Source organism: Hippichthys cyanospilos, chromosome 14 (assembly GCF_059441005.1).
Source record: "Hippichthys cyanospilos isolate Australia breed blue-spotted pipefish chromosome 14, RoL_Hcya_1.0, whole genome shotgun sequence".
NCBI lineage: Eukaryota > Metazoa > Chordata > Actinopteri > Syngnathiformes > Syngnathidae > Hippichthys > Hippichthys cyanospilos.
This window is the reverse complement of record NC_142382.1, coordinates 1,349,220-1,367,839: the sequence shown is the minus strand read 5'-3', so window position 1 is coordinate 1,367,839 and position 18,620 is coordinate 1,349,220. Positions and strand designations below refer to the sequence as shown.

Below are 18,620 nucleotides of genomic sequence, written 5' to 3'. Positions count from 1 at the left end.
AAATAAAACATACAGTGCTGCCTCATTTGTCCAAATCCATAAAGTAAAAATTGACATTTTTTGGGGGCGGGCGTTTTGTTCATGGTTTTGTTTATGTCAAAAAACAAGATATTGTGACACCGTGGTGCACTTTCTATAATGTCTTCCAATAAAAAAAATGTTAATAAACAAAAAAAAAATCCAGATTGTTTTCTGTCTGGTCTAATTTAGAGAGGAAAATTATCAACAAAAATAGCAAGGCAAACCTGCAATAGATGTGATCAAATGAAAATCCATGCAGTGAAAGTTTATTATTTTTAATAAATTTGCTATATTTTGACTGGTCTGAACAGGAGGAAAAATCGCAAGAAAAAAAAAAAAAAAATTGTAGTTTAGTGTAATGGTATAGTCTGTCTTTGTAGCCCGTGACGATGACACTTTACCGCAAAAAGGTGAACTACGGGCCGCAAATGGCCCGCAGACTGTATTTTGGACACCCCCTGAATTAAACCTTTAAAAAATATTTGTTGGGGTTCATTGCGACAATAAAGTCTAAAAATCCAGAGTAGCACACCAATTTTGCCCTTTCCAAAGGGCATAAATGAGCGAATGAACACAGGATTCCAAGCTGACATTTATTTTCACTCCAGTGATGTATGTGGCAGAAGCCGCGAGAAGGGAAGAAACTAAAAAACATACCAAAAAAATACAATTTTCAGCACCAGTGTTTCGTTTTTTTTTTTGCTTTGTTATCGAACAAACCTGTGACAAAAAAATGTTACATCTCCCTAAAACGTAAACAATAAAGACATGTTATCGTACTCCTACAATATCATGATGAAAGTGCTATACGGTATGCAACAAAATACATCAATTACTCAGAAATTCAAATGATAAACACATTTCTGTAGAGCAGGGGTTCTCAAACTTTTTGTGGACAAAAATGAAAATTAAGCCAAACATAAGTGCCCTTTTGATTCAGCGACATACTCAATTCGACAACAAACATATTTGTTACTTTTCAGCTGTACTGATGTTGAATAAAAATAGAGTCAAGCCATTAGCTGGTCTCTACCGCCACCTACTGTCCTGAGGTGAAACACAAGTCAACAAAGAATTTGCTTACATAATTTGACCGCCGCTAAATCCACAGTTGCAAAAATGTCAGGAAAATCAATGTCATAAATCCTATTAAAATGCATCTAAAACTTGGAATTACAATGGTTTTAAATGTTCCAAAATTTGGACAGTAATTATTTTTGTACGCAAAATCTTGCACGCCCAGCTGCGATCACATACAAGTGTAGCAATTGTTGCATTTAGAAATTTTACATGTTCTGTTGGAAATTTCAGCTTCCTAGTGTTTTTCTCCTATTGATTCTTTTATATCATAAAAAAAAATCAAAGGAATTTCCATAATTTGTAACATAATGCCACAAGGGTTAATGTACTTATCGATTTGATCCTTAAGTATCTGGGAGTGAATGCCTGTACTCTTACAAAACGTGAAAATAAGTCCCTGCCATATATATATATACATATATATATATATATATATATACATATATATATATATATATATATACATATATATATATATATATATATACATATATATATATATATATATATACATATATATATATATATATATATACATATATATATATATATATATACATATATATATATATATATATATATATATATTAATAACCAACGTTCTGTCCTTCCTAGATGTTACACTGGCTTCTATCTAGGTAGGCTGAGCACTATTGACGCACTACCAACAGCGGCCAGAGGCGGCGCTAAAAATCAACGACTAAGCCAAACGAGGCACGAATGTAAACTGTTAAAAGACAAGCTAAATCAGTTCCTAGACAGCCAAAAAACACAAAACAAAACACCCGGGCCACCGACCGCCGGGGGTCTTTGAGAACCACTGCTGTAGAGAACATTAAAAAAAAAAAAAAAGACATAAATATTTCAGTGCGGTTCAGTTTGTGAGGCTCCCTTGAAGGAGCGGCAGCATTCAAGTGGGCGTGGGGATATCTCGCATTTTGGTGGATGTTTCACAGTGCTAGCCATCATCATACATCAGTGAGGAAAAAGGCAGTTTAGGTGAGACTTTTTTTTTTTTTTTTTTGCATTTAGTGACAAATGCTAGGCGTGCTTATTAAATCATATTATTAGATGTTGCCCCTCAAAGAAGGAAAGTCTACCATAAATTTCAGACCACAAGCTGCTACTTTTTTTCTCATGCTTTGAACCCTGCGGCGTATAGTGCAGTGTGGTGTATCTGCAGATTTTTTACTGGCCACCAGGGGGTAAACTCCAGGTACACAAATTAATTCGTTCCGGAAGTCATTTCGACATGTAAGTCGAGGCGATTTTTACATGTAAATGACCTAATCCGCTCCAAGCCCCCCAAATGCTCCTAAACCCTTGAAAATAATAATATTTTTTTTAAACGCATCAAAAACTGGAACAAATTACAATAGTGCATAATATTGAATCCAAAATACATGCTGCAGTTCCTTTTGTTTGCCTTGAGATGGCGCTGGCGTGTTGGTGATGAGTACAGAGAGAGACCTTTTTAGGTCCTTTTATTTGGAGGTTTCTGTCGTACATTTCCAGTGATCTAGGCATCATTTACAAGCCCGCAAGGAAATACTATTTATTTGGGGGTTACTTTGAGCATTTAAGTTTACTTGAGTTTAGTTTCGTGCTAACGTCAGAGACGAAAGCCCAAAGTAGTATGTCCCGTACGTGATTTTACGTGAATAAGTACAATGTCAATTTTCAGTTTGTTAGTTCGAAGGTGTGAACTGTTGGTGGAAAATGTGGATGAAGCACATAAAGGTGAAAAGTCCGCAGTACAAAGTTTCAGTACAAATAACTAGAGTCAGAGGTGTTTCCGAATCTGAATTTTTCGTAACAAGGGGGGTTTGTAAGTAGAGGTAGCACCGTATTGATTTTGAGTTTGAACTGCTATTTTGCTCACCACCAGGGGGCAGTACAAAACAATCAGGCACATTACTGTTGCGTCGGTGCAGCATTCTAACGATCCAAATGTTTTACGCTGAAAACATGTTGCTACTGCGCCTTATAGCCTGAAATTTACGTTGCCTTTTTTTCGTTAAATGGATAACAGAAAATATGTATGATGAAAACGGCATAACTGGGGTTCAAGCGCTTTTGGATCTGAGCTTAGTTAACAAGGACAAAAGGGTTAGAGCGGAGAAAAAAAAAAAAGAGCTCCTCAACCCACATTTCTTCTAAGTTCCACACTTGTCTCGCTGGGACGGATACGCTTTTGTCCGCGGGGTGTTTTGGGCCTCTACCAGATCCCGCTGGACCTCCCGCCGGGCGGCGCCAGGATCCTGGCCGAGGATCGTTTGGGAATCTTGTCGTCGATCTGCGCACCTGGGAAAGCGGATTTGTCAGCGTTTCTCAGAGGCGGGCGTTCGGCGGCGGAAGTCAATCCCCACCGGAGAGGCTGAAGCTGGACTCCTGGAGGTCCCTGACGCCGCCGTGACGGGTGCAGGGGCGGGTGGGCGTGTCCAGGTCCGAATAGGCCACGTCCCTCTTCCCGCCGTTGGCCACGGCCGCCACCTCTCCCGCGTACGCTTCACGCTCCACTCGCTTGCTCGCCTGCCACTGGCGCACAAATTACACCCGACGTTGCGTGACCGCTTTTTTTTTCTTATCTTTTGACAATAAGGAGCGAGTTTTCAGTCAGCTTGGTGATTTGTTCAAACTTCGACTTATTAAACGGTCAATAAAGCGAACAATACCATTGGTTACGTCAGTGGTTCTAAAAGAGTTGGCCTGATTGCAGGGGGTAAGTCATTTAGTTAGGCTTAGTCTTTGTTTTTAACGCCCCCTCTGGCCGCTATTGATAGTGCACCGACAGTTCTCGAGAGGCCATCTCGGAAGGACGGAAAATTGATGAACAAACTAATGAATACATTTGTATTCATTTTAAATTGTGAAAGTATTCATGACTCTTCAATGAAGCAACCAATTCGACTCATTCAATGCCAGGGACGTATTTTCATGTTTTTTTTTTTAAGAGTTTAGACATTCAATCCCAGTAAATAAATAGTTAAATACATTAAGGACATTCATTTCCAGATACTTAACTATTGAATCGATACTCAAGTATCTGGGAAAAAATGTGAATGGTGTACGGCATACGAAAGCGGTGACACGGCCCCCAAAAAATAAAAATCTAAATTCACAATTCTGAGTGAAAAGAATTCGGAATTCCAACTTGATTCTCGGAATTCGGAAAATCAGAATTCCGACTCGGGTTTCAAGTGAAAAGGTCAAAATTCCACAATTCCCATTTTTTTCTTCAGAATTCTGACTTTAATCTCGGAATTCCGACGATAACGTCAGTGAAAAAGTTAACTGTGACGAAACCGAGAAAAAAAGTCACAATTTCCGAAACCGGACTTTTTTTCCCCCTCGGAATCCCGACGAGAAAGTGAGTGAAAAAGTCGATTCCGACAAATGTAATCGAGAAGAAAAAAATCATCCAAATTCAGAATCCTGACGTGAAAGTGAGAATTTTGACTTGAAAGTTCGAGTGAGAAAAACATTCAGAATTCCAACATCAAAAAAACAAAAATCTGGCTTATTAAAAATCAGAATCCCGCCTTTTCGACCCTCAGTTGCGAGTTTAAAAACTCGCCGTCCGGTATACCTTTTCCCTCTGGACCATCTTCTTGTAAAGATAATCGGGGAAAGTCCTGAGAGGGCAGAAGTTGCCGGAGCCCTGGGCGCACGTGAACACGCCGTTCTCGTAGACCAGGCGCCCCCCGCTGATGGTGACCAGCGGCACGCCGCGGCAGCGAAGACCTTCGTAAAGGTTGACGTCGCCGCCCTGCGCCTGCTCGTCCGCCGAGACGATCCTGCCGGACGGACGCAACGCTGCAGCCGGGGGCGGCCGCTCGGCGAGCCGGTTCCGTACCTGGACCCCTCGGGATCCCAGACCACCACGTCGGCGTCCGCTCCCGGGACGATCCTGCCTTTTCTGGGGTAAAGGTTGTAGATCTTGGCGGGGTTGGCGCTGGTGACGGCAACGAAGCGGTTTTCGTCCATCTTGCCCCCGACCTGGAAACAACGGAGCGGACGTCGGTCCGACCCCCGGGGCGGATGGGACTTTTTCCCCTTTCGCCCTTCTCGTACCACCCCTTTCTCCCAGATGACGCTCATGCGGTCCTGGATGCCCGGTACCCCGTGGGGGATCTTGGTGAAATCGTCCCTGCCCATGGCTTTCTGTTTGGTGGTGAAGGGACGGTGGTCGGACGCCACCGCGTTCAGGGTGTCGCTGAAAGGAGGCAAGATGGCACAAACCCTCGTCTTATGTTTCTTTTCGCCAGCGAAAATGTCCCCGGGTCACTTTGACCCGGGGCATGTTCGGTTACTCAAAACGCCTATAATCCAAGCCCGGTATTCCATTTTAACCGGTGTTTTCGGTAAAAATGCGTCTGGGTCAAATTGACCCGGGGGTGTTTTTAATTATTCAAATGTGCCACTCACAATGAAACAAACCAATGATTCATTTATACCTTTGTTACATTTATTCCTCTACTATAATAAAACGTCCTGGGTCACTTTGACCCGGGGCATGTTCGGTTACTCAAACGCCTACGATCCAAATCCGGTATTTCATTTTAACCAGTGTTTTGTCGATTGTTCAGGAACGGTAAAAATGCGTCTGGGTCAAATTGACCCGGGGGTGCTTTTAATTATTCAAATGTGCCACTCACAATGAAACAAACCAACGATTCATTTATACCTTTGTTACATTTATTCCTCTACTATAATAAAACATCCCGGGTCACTTTGACCCGAGGTATATTCAGTCACTACAACGCCGGTGATCCAAATCAAATATTTCATTTTAGCCAGTGTTTTTTTAATTGTTCGGGAACAGAAAAATACCCCTGGGTCAATTTGACCCGAGGGTGCGTTTAATCATCCGAAGGTGTCAAACTTTTTTGTTTTCGTTTGAAAAGTCACTTACGGAGTAACAAGGGAATAATTCATTTATATCCGCGCGTTATGTTGAAAACGTTCTCTGGGTCGATTTGACCCGAGCGAATGGGATAGGAAATCTAAGGCGAGATCCTCACCTTCCCAACAAGCTCATGAGGTAATTGGGCGTGCTGGGTTCCAGGCGCAGCGGCGGCAGCGTGACGTGGCCCGCGGCGGTGGCCCAGTCCTGGTGGTAGTACTGGGAACCGTTGAGCACAGCGTGGGCTGTGGTGGTCTCGCCGTGGACCGCCCTCCCTGTTGTGCACACGGCGCATTTTTTTTTCCCGACTCCCGTAAATCTACTGCTAAAAACGCCGCCGCCGATCTGAGCGCGCGCAAAGGCGTCACCTCGCATTTTGGCCGCCGCCACCACGTCTCCCGCCGCCCTGCTGGACACGTTGACGAGATGGATGGGGCAGCGGGCCTAACGGGGGGGAAAAAACATGAGCGAATACATTTTTTTTTTTTTTACTGTGTTTTTTATTTGTTTGCGTGTGTTCCCCTACCCTGTTGGCGATGGTGATGGCCCTGTGTGTCGCCTCCGCTTCCAACTGTGAAAAAGCAAGGTGAGGTCACGCATTTATGTTCAATTTATGTTCTACATCTTAATAATAAATAGTGTCAATTATATGTTGATTTTTGCAATGAGCAGCAGACTGGTGCAAATACCTAGGAAATAAACAAATAGACATTAACTGGTCTCTACCGCCACCTGCTGTCTTGAGCTGAAACACGAGTCAACAAAGAATTTTCTGTTTGCTGACATAGTTTGAGCGCCGCTCAACGGACGGTTGCAAAAACCGCAGGAAAATCAGTGGCATGAATCCTATTCAGATGCATCTCAAACATTGGAATTATAGTGGTTTTATACGGTCCAAAATTTGGACAACAATTATGTTTGTACGCGATATCTCGCACATCACAGCTGCAATCACATGGCAGAATGGTTGCATTTGAAAAATTGTACACGTTTTGATCATGGGCGGGCAATTTCAGTCCCCTCGCGTTTATGATATGGCAAAAAAATCCAAATCAAAGGGATTTCCATCATTTGTAACATAATAAATGGGTTAAAAAAGGGTTAAATGATTCACAAAATGAGTTTGTGGGCCAGATGAAAAAACTTCCTTGCGGGCCATATCTGGCCCGCACGCCGCACCTTTGACACCCATGCCCTAAATGCTTTATCATTTTTTTCCATTTTGTTTGTCGTGGTCCGTAACAGAGTAGCCCTGGACCGGTATCGCTTTGTGGAAAAAGATGGCGTTTCTGTTCCCGTCCCGGCGGCGTCCGCGTGATGACGGTCATACCTCTTCAGGCCTGCTGATCTCAATCCCTTCCGGACCGGTGATGCCCAGCGCCAAAGCTTCCTTCGCGCCCTGGATTAGGGACAAACGTTTCACTCGCGCGACGCCATTGGACCGAAACGCAGCGGTTCTTCCGATATTGCGGCCGCAGCTTGAAAAAAAGTCGAAATATAAAGTCCGAGTCCAGATTTTGTCGCAGACCTCGGCCGCCAGTTCCCCGTTTTCCGCGTGGACCCTGGCGATGGCGCCGATGTCCCTGCAGTGCTGCAGGGCCTGGAGGAGTTGGTCGTCCCTCAGCATGTACGTGTCCTTGTAGGCCATGAACATCTGGAAGGAGTTCACGCCCTTCTCCCTCACCAGCTTCTCCATCTCGGCGCGCACCTGCGAATACAAGCCCAATGTCCCACATCCAAAACCGTCACATTCAATATCCCGCGTTAGATATTTACGGTAAAATCTCAAACCTGTGGAGAACATTTCCCTCCATAATCCAGCAGGAGAATTATGGGAAATGTAGTTATAGCAATGCTTTTCGAATTTCTTTGAAAAAAATCACAGCGAGCCAGAACGTGGGCCACAAGCGCTACCTCGAGGGTGCCCGTGCTACCGCAGTACCTTGGGTCCCCACCAGGTGACTCCCACGTGCAGAGCGTAGTCGCAGCAGGTTTTGGCGTCCGCCAAACTGCGGCACTGCTCGTAGGCCTCCAGCAAAGACTGGTTTTTGTCCGGCAGAACATGCGCCATTACCATGGTGGTACCTCCAGCTAAGGCAGCCTGGGAAAAAAAAAACAAACAAAAAAACAAAAAACAAAAACAACATTACAGTAATCTATTTAGGACAGGAAAAACACTATACCACACCTGGTTTAGGCATGCCATTTTGAACTCTGACATGTCGTCAGCATTCGGGTGAAATTTCAGCTCCCAGGTATCTTTTTTTCAGTCTTTTCCCTTGGGTGTAAAATGCCTTTGAACGTATAAATCGATGCACTGGACAAAATACCGCACAAGGGTTAAGTGTGCCATGTTGTACTTTTACTTGTCATCACTATTTGGGTGAAATTTCAGCTCCGTGGTGTCTTCTTCTGCGTTCCCTTAAATGTGAAATGTTCAAAGACGGTACAAAAATAGCGCACAAGGGTTAACCCTTAAGCAATATTTTGTCCAATCCTGATCTTCGAAGGCATTTCACATTGAAGGGTTAAGCATTGAAAGAAGGCGTTAGGGAGCTGAAATTTGACCTAGATAGTGACAACATGTCAAGGTGGAGAACGGTACACTTAACCCTTGTGCAACATTTTGTCCAACCCTTTGATATTCCAAGGCATTTCACATCGCATTGAAAGAAGGCGTTAGGGAGCTGAAATTTCACCCAGATTGCGACATGTCAAAAGTTCAACATCGCATGCTTAGCCCTTATGCAGTTTTTTCGTCCTTTGATCTTTCTATGACATGCGTTTAACAATAAACGGAAAGCGTTGAAAGAAGACACTGGGAAGCTGAAATTTCACCCAGATGTCGTTGACATGTCCAAGTTCGACATGGCACCTTAAACCCTTGTGCGGTATTTTGATTAAATATGATAAATATTTATGAAAATATGAAATATTTATATTAAAGGGAAAGCATCGCAAAAAGACACCAGGGAGCTGAAATTTCACCCGGATGGCGATGACATGTCCAAGTTCAACACGGCATGCTTCATCCTTGTGCGGTATTTTTGTACTGTCTTTGATCTTTACGTCAAAGGCATTTCACATCAAAGGGAATGCATTGAACAGACACCAGGGAGCTGAAATTTCACCCAGATGTTGACGACATGTCCAAGTTCAACATGGCACCCTGGAGCCTTGTGCGGCATTTTGCCCGATACATTAAAAGGTATTTCACTTTAAAGTGAAAGCGTTGAAAGAAGACACCGGGGAGCTGAAATTTCACCCGGATGGTGACAGTATGTCCAAGTTCAGCACGGCGTACCGTTCTCCACCTTGACACGTTGTCACCATGCGGGTGAAATTTCAGCTCCCTGGCGTTTCCGCGAACGATTTCCTTTCGGCGCCAAACGTAAAGATGAAAAGAAGGTCTAAAATACGGAGCGATGGTTGAAACCTGGATTCATTTTTTTTGGAAGGCGCGAAGGCGCTTCCGGGCCGGCGCTACCTTGGTGCCGCTGTAGAAGTCGTCGGCCGCGGCGGCGTTCATGAAGGTCTGGTCCAGGTGCACGCTGGCGTCGATGCCGCCGGGCATGACCAGTTTCCCGCCGGCGTCCACCACCTTGGCCCCGCCCGGGATCATCAGCTCCTTGCCCACCTGCCGGACGACGCCGTCCTCGATGTAGACGTCGGCCTCCTGCGTGCGGTCCTCGTTGACCACCTTGCCGCCCTTGATCAGGATCCGCGCCGCGGCCGCGCCGCTAGCCATGGCTCGGGCTCTGCCGGGCAGACATTTTTAAAACGTCGCTGAGAGAGAACAAGGGGACGGCAGACTGAGACCGGCGCGGCGGGCGCCAGTCGCCGCCCGTACCCCGACGTCCCGACAGGACGCTGACGTCAGCTCGAACGCCGATGCCACAAAAGCCTATTTTCTTCATCTCGGGTGTAACGACAAGTCGACGGTTGTTTTTCCCCCCCGTTCTTGAATGCGACCATGTCGGTTCTCAACCCGGCTGAAATGCATTCACGGGGTGCGCGAAGCTTTTCTTCCAAACTTGTATTCGACGCTGCCAAACTAAAGAAGCGCAGACGCCGCGCGACAAAATGATATCGTTATTAAAAGGGGGGTGTGAAACATAGGGCTCGCGGGCCGGATCCGGCCCCCAAGGAGGTTTCATCGGGCCCGCAAGATGGATTTTGTGATTTCCTCCCCTTCGATGCAAAAATAGTCCATTTTCTTTGATTCGATCCCCCCCCCCCTTTCTCGAATGCAAAAATGTCTTTTTGCAACGCCGCAAATACCGCAAAAATGGATTTTTGGAGTGTGGAAATTTTTTCTTCGAAATTAGAGGGTTTTTTTGGACACTAAAACTAAAGAAGCGCAAGTTAAGATGCACCGTGCGACAAAATGATATCGTTATTAAAAGAGGGGGGGGGTTGAAACATAGGGCTCGCGGGCCGGATTTGGCCCCCCAAGGAGGTTTGATCGGGCCCGCAAGATGATTTTGTGAAGCATACGAAAAAATAAAAGATTTTCTCTCCTTCAACGAAAGAGTCTATTTTCTGGAGCCCGCATATAATGACGTTGATATTTCCCCCTTCCTTCGACGCAACGCATTTTTTCAATTTCATAACAATTTAATGTATAATTGATGAAGTAATTGATTTCATTTCTAATTTCTGCTGGGATCTATAGACGTACAAAGAATGCTCAAATGGTTTCCGTCTGCAAAATGTCCAACACATCTACAACCGCCACACTTTGAAAGTCGCTATTGTCTTCAATTATAGCTTTTCATATCAATTCGGGGACATTTTTAAACAAGGAATCTTGGCGAATCCCGATTCTTATGGGAATCGATTTTTTTTGGCACACACGTACTAGACGACCGGAGATTTTTCTTGAAAAGTTTCATCGAAAAAACGAACATCATCCTTCCTGGCATTCCTTCTCCCCTGTGGATGAAAGATGACGCCTATGCGTGCGCGTCTTTTTTTTTTTTTTTTTGCGTAAAAGGGCGCGGCAGCTTGATAGCATCCTTGCCTGCCTCGATGATACCAGCGTGAGGGTTACACGATTAAGCACGTAAACGTCAGATGCGTAATCGTGAATATTGTTCACGTGTCGTCGAGAAAATACCGCACGTGTTCGTGCATGCTATTTTTGCACGTCCTGGCGAAATGTACGATTTCTTTTTGCAAAAAACGGTTGAAGTGATGACACAAAGAAAGCCGGTGTCTGCCGGGCGGCTTTTCATAAGCGACCCAGAAAAGCTTAACCCCCCCCCGAAACTGCTTTCATTCAAACAAAAGCAAGCAATTGTGTTTCTGCGCGTACCTGCCTAACGTCCGGGTTCGCAGCTGCAGCAGATCCGCTAATCTCCCCCGGTTCCTTACGCACACAATGCCCCACTTTAGCGATCAAGCAAACACATTCGCATACGACAGATGGATGCTTGTCCGGACCGGTCTGTTGGACCGGTGCGGCACCACCGGACATGCGTTAAGTTAGCGTTGCTGCGGCGGAATACAAGCTATTTTCAATCATTGCTTTCGAAAAAATATATATGACTCGACTAACATCGCTCGTATAGCAACAAAGGAAGTACAAAATACTTTTTTTGTTAAGAACTATATGTAAAAATTACATTCATGTAAAGAATCTCGTTCGTTTTTGTCGCAATTGAGAAACGATTTCACCTACTTGGCTTTTATTTTATAAAAAGACATGTGCCAAAGCATCACTTCCGGTTACTACTACTTACCGGCTGAGCTCAGTTAGCGTTGTCGCCTGAGCAACCAATTGGGAGGCAGCAAGGGGCGCGGCCAGCAGATTTAAATGAAAAATAAAACACGTCTTTTTTTTTTTTGCTGCATCTTATGTCGAAGCCCCGCCATGTTGGATGTACAGTAACATTTGACGGCACGGTCATTTGAATCCAAACATTTACGTGGCTCTAAAGTCCCTAAAAAATCAAACTTCCGGTCTGACGTCAAAGTCACGTCAGTAGTCGAAACGGCGGTCAGGCGAAAATAAAAACAGGTCATTTGAAAAGAATGAGACATTTACGTGGCTCCAAAAGTCCCTTAAAAATCACACTTCCGGTCCGACGTCCAAATTAAAAACGGCGGTCAGGCGAATATAAAAAAAACTTGAGCCATTTAAGTTTGTAAATAGGAAATGGTGAATTACTCCCGAGATTCTAAATTGTTTATATTGTTTCATCGTATCAACGTTATGATTATCTGTCTGATTTTACATATGTTATGTTCGTTCAAAGAATGTTTCAATAAAGAGAATGAACGCCATTTCAACCAAGTCGATGTCGTTTGCTGTCATTTCATCTCAAATGTTATTTTTCAGGCCTGCATAGGAAAACGTTTGTTAGCAAGACTCGCAAGACTGATGTCGCTTTTAAGACGGACGGTGGTCCAGGGAGGCCCAGGTTACAAACTTCAAAACCAAATTGACCTGTGCTGCCCCCTTGTGCTTTTTGTTGAGGGGCGCTTTTTGATTCAACTTTTCTCCGCCGGATGACTCAAACGGAAAAACCTGGGGCAAAAATTCAGGCGGGCCAAATCAAACCAAGTTTCGACACCGAGTTGATTGGATTTTGGGGTGCTTCGAAATATATGTCGAAAATGCCATGTGTCCAATAACACACGAACAAAAAAGTCTTTCTGAGACGGAAAAAAATGGCACACATGGGGAAGACTTACTCTGAGAGAAAATAAGTATTAATTTTTAATCTACTCGTTACTCCATTTATAAAAGGGCATATTGGTCTAATTTACGTCATATGTTCCTCAGCTTTGAACAAACTGCGACTTGCATGTTGTGTGTACACTGTAATGTCAAAATGGGTTGAAACCAGATCGGATTCAGTTTGCAAATTTGGGAGAGGTTGGGGACAATTTTACCTGTAGATGAACTCTTGAAAAAACAACCACAAAGGGCAGGATTTTCTGTGGGGATATGCCGCCATCTAGTGGCGACAACGAGTCGAGGCCGGCGGTAGATGTCGCAAGGTTTCGTTAAAAACATTAGATTCATTTGAATAAAGTTTCAAATTATTATTATTTATTAGATGTTATTATAACGGCTTAAGTATTAAGGTATTCAAGTACCTTAGGTAATGAAATACTAAGAATCGTTCGCTTTTTACACGAATCATAACAATTACTCTAGCACTTTATTACACATTGAAATCGATTTGATACATATTAACTAAAATCATTATTTTAGCACTTACTTCGTATCTAATATTTAGGTCTTAAAGTAATCAATTACATTGGTACTTTTAGTAACTGAAGTAACAATTAATTTAGAACTTTTTGTAACTAAATTAAAAAGTGATTATAGTACTTTTAGTACCTGAAGCATTCATTTACTTTAGAAAACGATTACTTGAACACTTAATTCCTTAATTCTTTCATTTATTTTTGGTTCCACGCAATAACTTTATAAACTTTTTTAAAATCGTTTCTCTAAGAATTCAAAAATACTCAAAATATGGTGTACAATTAGAGGCGAAATAATAATGAATATTTTTCTATCCCGTTTTACACTCATATAAATACCTTCAAATAAAAAAAACGTACAACAGTCAACAATAAAATATTGTGAAATAAACGGCAGTATATTGTACTCACATTTAAGAAAGAATCGTAACAAATATGTCACTGCATCACTTCCGAGGCCAGTGCTGCCTTCTCTGCGGTACCAGTCTCGGCCACTGAACGGCGCTACAATCAGACAGACAGAAATACCGTAAGATTTATGTCTCACCTCTGTCTTCCGTATTCATATTTGTTCCTTTGGCAAGAACAAGATCGATTCTAAAAAAAAAAAAAAAAAAACTGGAATGGTCAGCAGCTTCCCCTTTTCTGTTTCACTCTTTTTCGGCACGGCCGCCCGGAGAGCGTCAAGCGCCACGGTTTTCACTGCAGCGAGCTGCTACTGGCCCACTGGCGTGTGACGTCACTCACGCGGGAGACGGGGGGGGGGGTAGGCTCCATAAAAGTCCGGGTTCCGCAGCATCCCCGAGCTGGCGCAGTGCACAAGTGTGCAGGACGAGGGGGACTTCTGACATTTCACTTCCATCGCCATGAGCTCCTCCGTCTTCCGCCGTCCACTCCGGGATGAAGACACGGGTCCCCTCGTGAAAATGTCCCCCTCATCCGAGCCCGGCGGGAAGCCGCCGGTGGCGTCCCCGGACCGGGTCCTGGGCTCGCGGGTGCTGGAGAAGGAGCAGCTGGCGGAGCTCAACGACCGCTTCGCCGGCTACGTGGAGAAGGTCCGAGTCCTGGAGCTCCGCAACCGGGCCCTGCTGGTCCAGTTGGAGGCGCTGCGGGGGCGGAGGAGCCACCCGTCTCGCCTGCGGGGGGTTTACCAGGAGGCGGCGCGGGGTTTGAGGAGCGAGATGGAGGCGGAGAGCCGGGAGAAGATGCGGATGGAGGCGGAGAGGGAGCGGCTGATGGAGGTTCGCCAGAAGGTGAGGCGACGCTGGCGGGAGGAGAGCCGGCGGAGGGAGGACGCCCAGGAGGCCCTGGGGTGGGCCCGGGAGGAGGCGGGCCGTGCGGCGCTCTCCTACCTTGACGCCCAAACCACCGTGGCCTCGCTTTGTGACGAGATGGTCTTCCTCAAGAAGGTCTGTTGGAGTACTTCGGGGGCTCCTCCGCTCCAATTATACCACATTCACAATGTGATCCGTAGTGCCGTAATATTCGGCCAAAGAATTGCGGGTCGGATGTTTGTTCCCGGTCTTAATTATCTATAATTGGTCTATAATTGGGTTATTTTGGACCCAACTCTTTTTAGGCTGTAAAAACTGTCGGGTCAAAAACAAGTATTCAAAAATTGACCGACACAATATTTGGGTCGATTTGACCCAACGTTTTTGATTTTTTAATACGAAACAAACACTTTCTAGTAAACGGTCCAATATCGGTTGGTCTTGCTGACCCATAATTGGGTTATTTCTCTTTTGCCAAAATGTTTTTACACACATTCGGGTCAGATAAAATCAGATTTGTATTAAAAATAGGAGCAATTAGGTAATTGGGTCAGATTGACCCAACATTTTTGATTTTTTAATACAAAACAAACACTTTTGAGGTAAACCGTCCAATTTCGGGTTGGTCTTGCTGACCCGTAATTGGGTTATTTTTCTTTAACCAAAATGTATCTTTTTACCAAAATTTGTATTAAAAATAGAAGCAATTAGGTAATTGGGTCAGATTGACCCAACTTTTTTGATTTTTTAATACAAAACAAACACTTTTTAGGTAAACAGTCCAATATCGGGTTGGTCTTGCTGACCCTTAATTGGGTTATTTTTCTTTTACCGAAATGTTTTCAGAGTGTAAACACGTTTGGGTCAGATAAAATTCGATTTGGATTAAAAATAGGAGCAATTCAGTCAGTTCGACCCAACTTTCGGGTCAAAAATATCCCGATAGGTCAAGTGGAGCCAAATATCGGAGCCCGATGTAACGGACGGCGGACCGCGGTTTCGACGCTCAGGATATTTGAAAAGTGCAAACCGTGGACTGCGTATGATTGGTCAGGTCTTCGCCGAGGAGAGCGAGGAGCTGCGGGCCCAGCTGAAGGTGGCCGACATGGGCGCGGAGGAGGCGCCTAGGGCGGCGCGGCCCCGCCTGGGGGAGGCGCTGCGGGACATCCGGGCGCAGTACGAGAGGCTGGCCGGCGAGAACGCGCGAGCCGCCGAGGACTGGTACGGGAGCGAGTGCGCGGCGGCGGCGGACGCGGCCGGCAGGGAGCGGCGGGCGGCGCGCGCCGTCCGGGAGGAGACCTCCGAGTACCGCAGGATGCTCCTGGCCCGATCCTCCGACGTGGAGGCTCTCCGCAACGTGGTGGAGGCGCTCGACAGGCAGCTGGGGGAGCTGGAGGAGACCCAGGCCGAGGAGGTGGACAAGTACCAGGTGACCTTTTAACCCCTCACGCGCGGAGATGTCACTAAAGTCCCGTTATGGACTAGAAGGGGATCCAGGAGTTGTTTTGTGGAGGACAGCCTATCCTAATCACGCATTTGTCACAATTTCCCTTTCATACTGCCGCCGTCACAAATCGGAAAGTTCTAAAACGATCCAAGCCAACCATGCTGTGCCCAGGTCAGCTTTGTCCTCACTGGTCCGTGTCGGTACCTTTCACACAGAGAACCAGAAAAACTTGCAATAGCAGAGATGTCGGGAAAATGCCGTCATTACCCAAAGAATGCGGAAAATTTCCCGGATGACTTTTGCGGAGGTTCTGGAAAACTGTACGTCAAGTGTTATGATTTCACACTTGTGTTTTCGTTTTCCCCTCTTTTTTTTTTATTACCCCAGCCAGGCTAGTAAATCTCTGTTTTTACTACTCAAAAGTCCTCACTGGACTTTGTCAGAGCCTTTCACACAGAGACCCGGAAAAACTGTTGCAACAACAGAGATCAGAAGAAAATTACGTTGCGCCTCGGAGAAAGTGCAAAATTCCCAGGTGGGCTGTGTCCTCATTCCTTGAGGTACCTTTCACACAGAGATTCTGAAAAATTCTTTATCAGAGAGAAAACTGCGTGTCCAATTTTCACACTTTTATTTTCTTCCCCCTATTTACAGCTGGGACCTCGCCATCCAAAATGACAGGTCATCTTTGTGCTGGTTGGTCAGTGTTGGTACCTTTCACACAGAGAACCAGAAAAGCTGTTGCAATAGCAGAGATGTCAAGAAAATTCCACCATTACTGAAAGAATACGGAAAATTTCTGGGAAGACTTTGTGGCCCTGTTCCTCGCTGGTACTTTTCACGCAGAGATTTGCGAAAATTCTACATTTTTTCCCCAGGGAAAACTGAGTGTAAAGTGTCCAAATTTCACAGTTTAACTTTAGATTTCCGCGGATTCCTCTGAAATCCATCGTCCGGTCTCAGCCGGCAGCCGTTTCGTCGTGTGTCTCGTTTCCAGAACTCTAAAGGTTCTGACTTGGGGCCGGAAAGGTCAAAAGGCAACTGGCACATGTTTGCTATTCCCTTGGCAGACGAGGATCAACCAACTGGAGCGAGACATTGACGACGCCAAGCGAGAGATGGCGCTCTGCGTGAGGGATTACCAAGACCTGATCAATGTCAAGATGGCGCTGGACATGGAAATCGCCGCCTACAGGTAACAGACACGTCCTGAACGTCCTGAATTATTTTAACACTTGGCGACCTAATGTATTCCATTAGTACTCAACAACATAAACGTCTTCGATTACTTCGGTACACTGAAAAAAATCCTTATTTTCTTTTGAGGCTTTTAATTTTTTTTTTTTTAACCGTAGGAAGCTTCTGGAAGGCGAAGAACTCCGGCTGTCGGAGCCCTTCCTTCCCGCCGTTCACTGAACGCCCGAGCGGAAACATTAAGACATCCATCAAAACGTCATCCACTTCAAGAAAGACGCACCCTTGCGCCAAAAAGCAAGCTAAAAGTCCACCACAAGTCCCCCTTCTCCTCCACACATTGTGACTTCAACAATGAAAAGAATAAAACAAAACGAAAAATACAGAATAGCTGCAGCCGCACGAAGCCACGTCAGCGTTCAAGTCCAAGCAAGAAACTTTGTACAAATACTTGAGCAAGTGTTTGTCAAAGACCGGAAGCGCTGCTAGGACTTGAATTGCTTTCGTCGAGGTTCATCGAGCCGGTGACCCTTCAAATATTTATCTACATCTTCCTCTGTGTTTACCCCGCAAAAACATCAAAAGAAATAAAAAAGTAAATGCAGAGGAAGCCTAACGGTCACTGGTTTCTTCTATTAATTATGAAGTCTACATTGTTTAGCTAGGAATCGATGCTAACATCAGACATGAAACTGAATGACGATAAACTGTAAGTGTGAGCAAAAAGTACAATAAAGAATAAAAACAGACTTATGGCTCGCTATTTTTTTCAGCAGATAGCATCACATGCATTAAATCTTCATTCCTGGTGTAAAAATGTCAGGACAAAATGTACTCGTACGCCATTCTACCAGCAGAGGGTGCTACCGAACGTTTTTGTAGCAACACTGAATACTAAAGCAGTGGTAAACTTGTAAAATATTTTGAAGGGTGCTGTAAACAAGATAAACTAATTACTAACACAAAATGATCTCGCTCGATCTGTTTTCTAAAAGAAACAGCGTATTTTGCGATCAAGTTTTCAGGCGATTGACAGGTGATGCGAATATGTTGCGATAGCTTGGGTCGAACCATTCTGATATGGGGGAGTCCCGGTTTTTACGATCATGAAAGTGAATCGCCTACTGAAAATAAAAACGTGTTGAAATATTTAGATAATTTATTCATTCATTTGTGAGGGTTTTGTACGGTTGCCCAAATTTAAAGTATTTTTAACGCTCGCGTACCCCCCGCGAGTGTTTACGCACCCCCATTTGCAAACTACTGCATTAATTGCTTTTTGAACAGTGACAAAGAAAGCAAGGCGAAACTTACTTTCAGGGAAAAATTTTGCTGTCGTCCACAGTTTACCCTTCTTCCTGTTGTTCCTGAATTGGTTGCCGCGTTCGTTTGTCGAAATGAACTCTCTCTTCTTCGGGCTAATTCCTCGCCACCTAAAGTGGATTTCAGTTTTATAGCGCGTAGCGCCAACTACCGT

General features: G+C 44.8%; 2 protein-coding genes across 7 annotated transcripts; one reads left to right on the top strand and one right to left on the bottom strand.

The window, feature by feature from the left end:
• Positions 1-1,639: 1,639 nt before the first annotated feature.
• Positions 1,640-18,510, bottom strand: dpysl5a (dihydropyrimidinase like 5a). 6 transcript variants are annotated; one of them, XM_088432761.1, is made up of 13 exons: positions 18,458-18,510; positions 13,640-13,732; positions 9,495-9,765; positions 7,950-8,108; positions 7,536-7,715; positions 7,338-7,406; positions 6,534-6,578; positions 6,376-6,451; positions 6,126-6,282; positions 5,176-5,317; positions 4,691-5,100; positions 3,471-3,639; positions 1,640-3,405 (listed from the first exon to the last, which is right to left on the bottom strand). In XM_088432761.1, exons 3-13 carry the CDS (start codon positions 9,753-9,755, stop codon positions 3,190-3,192), a joined length of 1,884 nt encoding a protein of 627 aa, XP_088288887.1. In that variant the 5' UTR covers positions 9,756-9,765; positions 13,640-13,732; positions 18,458-18,510; the 3' UTR covers positions 1,640-3,189. The 6 variants fall into 6 exon arrangements, with proteins under 6 accessions (XP_088288887.1, XP_088288891.1, XP_088288890.1 ...); XM_088432765.1 differs by lacking the exons at positions 13,640-13,732; positions 18,458-18,510 and adding an exon at positions 13,776-13,825 and having other exon boundaries at positions 4,691-4,898; positions 4,958-5,100; XM_088432764.1 differs by lacking the exons at positions 13,640-13,732; positions 18,458-18,510 and adding an exon at positions 11,325-11,474 and having other exon boundaries at positions 4,691-4,898; positions 4,958-5,100.
• neff2 (neuronal intermediate filament family member 2) lies at positions 14,027-17,892 on the top strand. The gene is made up of 4 exons (XM_088432786.1): positions 14,027-14,637; positions 15,557-15,931; positions 17,020-17,144; positions 17,305-17,892. The coding sequence occupies exons 1-4, from the start codon at positions 14,095-14,097 to the stop codon at positions 17,363-17,365; spliced, it is 1,104 nt and encodes a 367-aa protein (XP_088288912.1). The 5' UTR covers positions 14,027-14,094; the 3' UTR covers positions 17,366-17,892.
• Positions 18,511-18,620: the final 110 nt, after the last annotated feature.

Coding starts and splice junctions, on each gene's coding strand:
- dpysl5a (XM_088432761.1), bottom strand. CDS start 9,755: ATGGCTAGCGGCGCGGCCGCGGCGCGGATCCTGATCAAGGGCGGCAAG. Junction 8,109..9,494: donor ACTTCTACAGCGGCACCAAG/GTAGCGCCGGCC, acceptor TTTTTTTCCCAG/GCTGCCTTAGCTGGAGGTAC. Junction 5,318..6,125: donor CTCATGAGCTTGTTGGGAAG/GTGAGGATCTCG, acceptor GCCTCCTTTCAG/CGACACCCTGAACGCGGTGG.
- neff2 (XM_088432786.1), top strand. CDS start 14,095: ATGAGCTCCTCCGTCTTCCGCCGTCCACTCCGGGATGAAGACACGGGT. Junction 14,638..15,556: donor AGATGGTCTTCCTCAAGAAG/GTCTGTTGGAGT, acceptor ATGATTGGTCAG/GTCTTCGCCGAGGAGAGCGA. Junction 17,145..17,304: donor ATGGAAATCGCCGCCTACAG/GTAACAGACACG, acceptor TTTTAACCGTAG/GAAGCTTCTGGAAGGCGAAG.